Consider the following 9,393-nt stretch of genomic DNA (forward strand, 5'->3'; position numbering starts at 1 on the left):
ACCGAGATATGCCAATACAAGTTGTTTACAAGTTGTTTGCAAGTTTGATTAAAATCCATTGCAAAATGTGGTTTCTATTCTGTTCACAAGTCAAAATAACAAATTTTGGCCCTTTAAGGGGCCCTAACTCTAGAACCCATGATGGGATCTGGCCAGTTTTCGAACGGAACCGTGATATTATGCCAATACAAGTTGTGTGCAAGTTTGATTAAAATTGATTGCAAAATGTAGTCTCTATCGTGCTCACAAGAAATTGTGAACGGACGGACGACGGACGAAATGTGATCACAAAAGCTCACCTTGTCACTAGGTGACAGGTGGGCTGAAAAGGATCTTGATAAAGCAAAGATTCCTGAGAAAGATGTCTCAAGAGTCAAAAGTTTCCTGGAAATATTATTGCGATAATTTACATTATTATCTCGATACTTTTTTTGGTAGTGCACAAAACTGCCATTTATTAGTTAGATAGCTGTCATGATATTTTCAGAATTTATCCTGCTATTTTGCTTTTTTTCTGGGAAGTTTTTCGCAGAAGCATGTAGTTTTTTATTAGGCTGCAATCTCGCTAATGCTCAAGATCCAGGCACCAATGTCCAAGGTCAAGGTCGCACTTGGTGATCAAACTCTATCATATTTGATCAAGTGTCTGGACTGTAACTTTGACATGTCATTGAATGGAACAATAGAAACAGCTTTTGCCTCAATGAGACGGAGTGTCGCTCGGAGTGACCCGTTACCTATAAAAAAGCAATCATTCCGAAACACAATAAGAATATGCATGCTATCTGAATCAGAAATAAAGCATCATATGATCATGTGCAAAATACAAATTATGATAAATTCTGATTTCCTATGGTAAAGTTTTCGGTATTTGGGTTTACAAGACCAATAAATTCATAAAAATCTTGAAACTACATTTTACAACCTCATCCGTGTGTGTTTATCATGACTTAGGGTTGTTGGCAGGCACGATTTATGTTGGAATAGCATGTCTTTGTTTGCTATTCAGTGAGTAATGCGACGTTATACGGATCATAGTACATTGAAACCAAACCTTAATTTTAAAGATTAAAAATGGCATCTGAAATCTGCGTTTCCGTTTAAAGTTACGTAAATTGCATAGTATAGTTAAGGTACATGTTTCTTCAATCTGTGGCAACAACATTTGGTTTCGTTGAATTTGGACTAGAATATAATACATAAATATGTACATTATTGAATACCTTTATACTATTTTTGGAACAGCTGTTTTTCTTCTACGTAGCCAATATGGTAAGTAAAACTCGTTTTTGATACTAAAAACATTTTCCATCAATAATGTTATGCCTCTGTTTTTATGGCTTATTCATAACGTTTGTTTAGCCTAACTCTTTTTTAAATACGCGTATATTTCATTGTGCATGTAAAACTAAATAGACGATATTGTTAACTTTAAATTAGAGAGATTATCTCGTTTTGGAGAAAATAAAAAAATCAACACGCCAGATCGATTTTCATCTGTAATAAATAAAAAAAAGGAGGTAAGTTCCATTTGTTTCAGAACGGTTTGAAAACAAGCCGTAGCGCGGTTCTTTTATACACAGTCCTAAGTAATTCATCTACGTAATGACGGAAATTAATACTAATTAAATCACTTGTTTATACTGAAACAGTAGGCTATAAACTGTCATACCAAATTTATCCACACCAGAGAAACATCAAGTCCAATGAAATTTTAGGTTAAACAGCTTATATTTAATTTTTTTTCTAATGCTATTAGTTAAATCTATTTCCTGCTAAAATCCAAACCATTATTTATATAATTACTTTCCAATGAATACTATTATCAAAACTTCATTATAAAAGAAGATTTTTACCAAATTATGAAAAAGACATATGAGCCGTACCATGAGAAAGCCAACACAGTGGGTTTGCGACCAGCATGGATCCAGACCAGCCTGCGCATCCGCGCAGTCTGGTCAGGATCCATGCTGTTCGCTAACGGTTTCTCTAATTGCAGTAGGCTTTAAAAGCGAACAGCATGGATCCTGACCAGACTGCGCGGATGCGCAGGCTGGTCTGGATCCATGCTGGTCGCAAACCCACTATGTTGGTTTTCTCATGGCACGGCTCATATACTTCCCACTCATGAACGATGCTAACACCAACACTTGGATAAGTCCATCATGTTAGTACATCAACAAGTTGCAGCACCATTCCTAATATAGTATCACCTTAGAAACTGTGTATCTTCTATTCATTGCCATAAATGTATTCCTTATGAATCCTGAAATATTTAACCTTTAATTTTCATTTTTTTATATCCCTTTCTCTTTTGTATTTAAGGCAAACATATTCATTTTGGAACATATTTGGTTCCTAGATAAAATTTTCAAAGTTTGCTTCTTATTGTCTTTATGATACTTTTTGTATTGTAACGTAGGAATTTGCTGTATATTTAGAACTTTGAAGCCTCTATTCCGCTGTCAGTTGACTGAAACAAACCTTTTCCGTCAAGTGTTGATTATTACTTATAATAATATAACTATATTTTTATCAAATTATTATCAAATATTCTAAAAATGTAAGATAGTGGACATGTAACGGCAATAGCAGTTATTTCCTAATTCGCTACGCTCAAACGTAAATAAATTATTTATCCCATAATCAAAGTAAATCGAGGGAAGAAAGGAGAACAAATACATAAATGTATTTTAGGATTTGTTGTCTGCATTGTCATATATCCACATTGTTAACACATTTCTAGCTTTAATACAACACATCATGCATGAACTTTAATACTATTTTGTTTTTAACTGAGCGAAAACTGCACATATTTGTATACTTTATACAAAAAAACTGAGTAAAACCTTCTTTATAATCATATCATGTTCAATTGAACTTCAATCATATAAAATATCAATTTTCTTTAATTTCTTCACGGAAAACTTACATATATGAATACACTTTCCCAGTCAGTGCGCTGCGAGGCGGCTACTCAACCCTAACTCCTTCATGGGAGGGGGAAGTAGAAAGATACCAAGTCTCAAGACCAGCTACCATCTTCTGGCGGCTTGACAACCCCCACCCCACAATTTATTGCCGAAAAATATTATCCTCAGTGAAGATAATGTAGTCCATAGAAGTTCAATTGCTAGCCAAAAGCATGTACATCCATTAAATGTATGTCTTCCGAACATATCATTTCATTAAGCTTATAATATACGAGTACCTATAAATTCATTTGAATTCTAACAATGTATTTATATCTTAATGAGACTATGATAAAATCGATTTTGCACTTTTGGTAAAACACTGTCTCTATCTTTCTATCTTACAAGAAAAAGTAACTTTCTATTTTTAAAGAATCTTTAAACGAGGCAAATGTATCGATCATGGTACGTCAGTCCATTGTAGAACAGTTCTCTATAAGCATCAATATAAAACACATATCCATCCCAAGAAATCTAGGCGACAATGTATCCAGAAGAACTCCTCAACTCTTGGAATTATCTGTAAAATATAAACTAAACTGTGTTATTATCAACATCATTATCAAACTGTACCGATGTTACTTAAATCAGCTCTTACAATTAAGCCGAGCAAGTTAACCAAACACATCATAAAATACATGAGGAAAACTTCCATGAAGTGCTATGTACTGTTAATTAACACTGATAATAACGTTAAAACTCGTATTACATTTGTTTATGGCGTGGCTGTCATACTTTTATGTAAATATATAATTCATTTTTAGTTCCTAATTTCTTTCTTTTGATAATTGTTTTCTCCGATATTTCAAAATTTGCCAGGAGTTTGATGATTACAACTGAAACTATTATTGAATTTTCTAGTTCGGATTGCCTCCCTTTATGCATAGCTATTGTATAATTTCGTTTTAAATATTGAAATAAATGCTACTCCAACCGTGTACAAAATGGACAACATGTATATCGACCTATTTTTTAATATCATTATTATCATTATCATATTTGTTTTAACATTTGTATCTTTTCAAAACTTGAATATTTTATTGAAATTTGAAAAAGCTTCCAATGGGTGGGCGGGAAGGGATCCAGTTTGTATACATGTAAGTAGTGTGTGTTGTGTTAAGCAATGCAGACAACCTCGAATGACTTAACTGACTATTCAACTCAGCTATATACCGACTGAAATTTGCACGAAATAATCGTGCAACCAACACTTCAATAACATTTCAATACAGTAAAATCTCGATTACTTTAAACCTAGAATAAATACATTTTCTGTGCAGTTTCGCATGCTTTTTCGGCATTTTTCGTTCGTTACGGGTAAATGGCTTTTCTGTTCCTACCGGGGAATGCAAAAATAGCATACAGAGAACAAGTACTCAGTCAAACGGACATTGTCACTTCCGATGCATTATGTTAAAATTCCACAACGCTTTAAATTTAATGTTATAACAGATAAAGCAGCAGTCCAAATTGAGAAAAAAGCATAATTACATCATAAGAAAAACAGTACTTTCTCAAGAACACAAGAACATTATGCCCGTATGCATTCAGAGCCATGAAGTGTGTGTGTGTGTGTGGGGGGGGGGGGGGGGGGGGGGGGGGGGGGGGGGGGGGGGAGGGGGGGGGGATATAATCAGAAACAATGAGTTTGAAAATACTTTCAACTAGAATCTATGTTAATCGCATGTTGAAATATAATGACAAATATCTGATAAAACAATTGCTTGAAATCAGTAACGAAAAATATAATATAGGCCTATTTTATGTTTATACAAAAAGAGGCAGCCACATCATAAACATAACCATTAATGCCATTTCTTAACAAAACATGATATTGCCAGATTGTTGTGTTCTAAAGTTACTGTTTGTAGTTTCACCCCAGAGGATGAACATACAACCAAGCACGATTTCAGTGGGTGGTGGCACAATATCCAGTACTTCCGCTCCTACAATCACGCCGGAAGTTGTCGAAATGGAATGTTCTCCGGACGGGATCTATGTTGCCGTTGAAGCAATATACTCCATGTACATTAAGCGAGAATCAACTTCTTTTGCTGAAATATCTGTGGTCGGAAATGTAGCTAAGTTAAGTCCTTATGCGCCAAGTGACATTAGATCCAAAGCGCCAACATTGGAAGGAACAATTAACACCAATAACGCACTTGCTAGCCGCTTAAAAGCAACGTTCTTAGTTTCTAAAATGGATTGCATGGATGCAAAGACTTACCAGTGTCTTATAAATTATAAACCAATGGAAGCCGACACAGTGGATACAAGCGCTGAAATGAACTTAAACGTGAACGGTAAGAAAAGTTTTTGTTTGATCAAGAAGTTGTTTGAAATGTTTGACGTGTCAACCGTTGCAAAATAAATTAGTTACTTATGTTATTTATCGCTATATCTGTATTCGTTTTAATAATTTGCATAATTCATTAATTTTATTCTATAATGTCATATATTTGTTTTAAATAAGTATTAATGTTGTACACGTCAGTATTTCCGTGATATGTCTTAAAATAGATTCCATCTTGTTAAATGTTTCCTTTATCTTTTAAATACATTTATTCAATAGTTTGAATTCTATTATATTCTTTAATTATGTAGCAGACATAGTTACCATAGCGAGCAGCCCTGTCTTGTTAAGAACTATTCCATGATTCAGATTGTAAGAAAGTATCTCGTAAGTTGCCAAAAAAAGGACACCTAGAGAACTGTTCTGGCGCATAAAATATCACAACTGGAGTTATCGTGTTTCAGTCAATTCCGCTAAGTTGGGACTTATTTTTTACATCGATTGCGGAAAGACAGTTATTACAACTAATGTGGGATGTGCTCATTGACTGCTTCTTGTATGGATATCTGACAAGTGCTCGCGCCCTAGTGATGGACTGTGGCAACATTGTCAAAATTCCGCATTCCTCGGGATTCGAGTCCGCTACCTTGGGCAGTCCAACGCTTACGCCTGGACTAGTCCTAGTCTGTGCCTCTAGTTACCTCCCCTGACGATCCGTCCGCAGTTATATCAGAATGAAATGAAATGACATTGTTACTAACGATACGAGTTGACCACGGTGCCTTACTACCATAAATGACAGATTTGGTCACATAACATTCCCACTTTTTGAGCTTGAAATGCATTATATTTAATCTATGGCATTTAATTGATAATGATTCTACTCCCAGTATATAAACACGATATTATTGTTATTTAGTTTTGCCAAGGGACCTTCAGATCAGCGCAGCAATGACGCAAGATTATGGTGTACAGCCTATTCAAAACCAGTCTATAATTGATTCTGGAGAGCAGGTAGAATTCTCATGTACAGGTTATATTGGGAGTTCCGACTCAACACTCATTGAGTGGTTCAGGAAAATTCCTCCTAGCGACTTCTTCCAGGTATGAGCAGAATTTGTATTTCTTTTGCTGTCATATTGCATTTTTTACAAAAGAAGCTTGAAACTATCATAGTCGTATATTTTATAACACTTCATAAAATAAATAGGAAGACCATGTAACTAAAATTGTAAGAAGGTCAAGGTCAATCCGAAAGCGAGATTTCAATTTGCCAAATGGTTTGATGTCTACAGTCATCAACCACTACCTTTACCGAAAACTCATGGGTTTTTTTCCAACCGGGTATTATCTCGCCCCTTTATTCGTGCTATTTATTTTCATTACTTATGCTCATATATCAATATGGAATCCTATTGTATGTAGAGGTATTATCCTACGCAAGCTGGGGACACTATAGACGATGGGTTTCCCACTTCATATCAATGTGAATACATGCGCACCTCCAAGTTACAATTTACCATGTCATCAAGGGACACCGAAAGAACGGCATTCCGCTGTGACGTGGCAACACAACTTACTTCCGGTGCACAGTATCGAGTGCACTCAGGGGAGTTTCACATTACACCAGGTAAGTACTGTATAACTTCGACATTTTACACAGTCATCGCTTGGGTACCTGCTATGCGTATTGTCAAGTCTTTGAAAAGCGTTTTGATAGACCATCAAATCAGAGCCGTAACAAACACGGAATAATGATAAAAAAGAAAATATACGCTTTCAGGATCAACAAGGACAAGAACCAACGATCTTCCTTTTGGGAAACTGCATAGAATTTCAGGGTACAGCAGCCCAGCAAACAAAAGACGTCTTCTTTGTTTTTTTATGACGTCGTTTTGAGACGTCTTTATGACGTCTTTTTTGGTTGTTTTTGAAAGGTGCGTTCACTTCTGTGAAATAGATGCACCAGGGATATAAACTAGCTATTTTTATTTATGTGCCCAGGCTGGCAAAAATTAATGTTTTTATTACATTAGGTATATGGTTATTTTCTCCAACAATTTAGGGACCCAGCCCAAAATGTAGGGGCCATGGGCTTAAGTCTCCTATTTCATAACAATGAATAAATAAATCCCATTCTTAAAACAGATCATTTGAAACTAAGTCGCTTATTTCATCTCTAGACCATGCTTCCGTTAAAATGGATACAAAATTAATAAGACCTAAAAAAATTCTTTGTTTCCGGTAACATGCTAAAAAAAGTTAGGGTAGGTAGGTCGGAAATTTTTTTTTTTGGATTTTTTTAATTATTATTAAGGGAGACTTTTCGGAAATTGTTTTTGCGTCCAAAAATTAATACAAATAAGGAGGTTGTGCCTTTACAGCATCGGTAAGTTGATTTCTAACATCACTAGCCATGTTTACAGCATAAAAGTGCAGTTTTGCAACTTTTTATTAAAAAGTTGAAAAACATATACTCCAAGGCCATAAAAACATTTAGGGTCGGGCCAAAAATTTAGGATAGGTCGGGATACCGGAAACAAACAATTTTTTTTACGTCTAAATTGTGTTACTCCTGTAAGTGTCTTCAAAACAATATCATAATCTTGCTCTAGTACTGTACGCGGGCTAAGTATCATTTAAGAATACGTTAACATATGACACATGTGTATGTGAAAAGGACACATTATTGTGTTGCTTTTCAGCGTGCCTTCATATAATTCATACTTTCGAAGAACTAACAAACAATAACTGCTTAGAAAACACAAACATTACGATTTTTTTTATACCGTTGAATAGTAATTAAGGCTTATATAAAATTGTAACCGGAAAGAAGATAGTAAAAAGAAGTTTTTTTTTTCTGTATATCATTGTTATAATTGATCAAGTTTTGTTAATTTCAGGGAATAATCTTATTAATGGAACGACAAAGCTCATCGCAGGGAAAGTGCTTGCACTGCTGTTTGGTTTTGTTTTGATTTCAACAACAATTTATTGAACTCCTTACGGTGAAAAAATATAAAACAACTAGAATGGATATACTGATGGTGCAATGTGTATACACCCGTGGGATAAGGATACTGATAAATGAAGTTAAGACTTAAAATATCAAAAGTTATGCAAACAGGGAGTGATTCAGCTTTAACGAAGAGACAGTTAATTGGTTTATTGCGTAAAAGAATAGACTTTTTGTCTTTGTACATATATTTGACATACTAGACAAAAAGATGTTGTTTTTTTCCAGAGTATAATAATATCATATCTATGACTTCTGCTCCATTGATGTATATGAAATAAAAACCTCACGATCCTTTTTCATTTCAAACACGAAATTAACTCGACATTGGTCATTTTACGAAGTTACTACTTTAGTGATAATTAAGGTTTGTTTGTGGTTTTGTCATACAGATACACTGCAGAACGTAAACTTATATGCGTAGATCTGTGATTGAGAATAATCGTTCCTGTCTTGTTGAAACGAATATTGTCATTAATATGGCTATTCTACAATTCATGATTTTACATTGGTTATCTAAAGAGTCACTCAATCATTAAAACTTTGTATATATTTTTATTAGTCAGTTACTTCCCCTGATTATGTCCAAGAAGTAGATTGGTACTTCCTCTGTTTTTAGCGTTGACTTATTTTACAATTTTCAAAAGCAATATCTGTACTAAATTTCATTGGATTGGAAAATAATTAAGGACAGGTTTTCTTTTAATGGCTCTGTGCTAAATTTAAGTTTGATTAATCATTTTTATTAAGAAACCTTAACATAAAAAGCATATTTATTTTGACCAACCACAACATCTTGGACAAAGGTTATAACGAAAAAGTTATCCAACTGAAAGGGACCAATAGTACATTTGGTTATCCTTGCGCTTTTGAAGGGAAGTAGCAAGCTAATGTTCCTCATTTACGTTGAAAATTAGTTCTCGTCATAATATTATGTGATAATCGTTACCTCGGTGTTTTATTTAGTTTTTCTCTGTTAAGTGTCTTAGCAAATCGAATTGACTAAGCTTTGAGTCCGACTTCAGTCTCCTACACCGCTTCTGGCAGTTTTGTTTGTTTGTTTGTTTTGGGGTTTTAACAGTATTTCAGTTATGTAACGGCGGGTTAACCTA

The 9,393-nt window shown here is 34.6% G+C and overlaps 1 protein-coding gene across 1 annotated transcript; it reads left to right on the forward strand.

The window, feature by feature from the left end:
- The first annotated feature begins 998 nt into the window (after window positions 1–998).
- On the forward strand, window positions 999–8,806 carry LOC128552967 (uncharacterized). The gene is made up of 5 exons (XM_053534061.1): window positions 999–1,272; window positions 4,844–5,275; window positions 6,185–6,369; window positions 6,691–6,895; window positions 8,169–8,806. The coding sequence occupies exons 1-5, from the start codon at window positions 1,206–1,208 to the stop codon at window positions 8,261–8,263; spliced, it is 984 nt and encodes a 327-aa protein (XP_053390036.1). The 5' UTR covers window positions 999–1,205; the 3' UTR covers window positions 8,264–8,806.
- Window positions 8,807–9,393: the final 587 nt, after the last annotated feature.

Source organism: Mercenaria mercenaria, unplaced genomic scaffold, assembly GCF_021730395.1.
Source record: "Mercenaria mercenaria strain notata unplaced genomic scaffold, MADL_Memer_1 contig_3333, whole genome shotgun sequence".
Classification (NCBI taxonomy): domain Eukaryota; kingdom Metazoa; phylum Mollusca; class Bivalvia; order Venerida; family Veneridae; genus Mercenaria; species Mercenaria mercenaria.

Bases quoted from the DNA above. Each gene is read 5' to 3' on its own strand.
- LOC128552967 (XM_053534061.1), top strand. From the start codon at position 1,206: ATGTACATTATTGAATACCTTTATACTATTTTTGGAACAGCTGTTTTT. The intron at 1,273-4,843 runs GTAAGTAAAACT...TACTGTTTGTAG, and splicing joins TCTTCTACGTAGCCAATATG to TTTCACCCCAGAGGATGAAC. The intron at 5,276-6,184 runs GTAAGAAAAGTT...ATTGTTATTTAG, and splicing joins AATGAACTTAAACGTGAACG to TTTTGCCAAGGGACCTTCAG.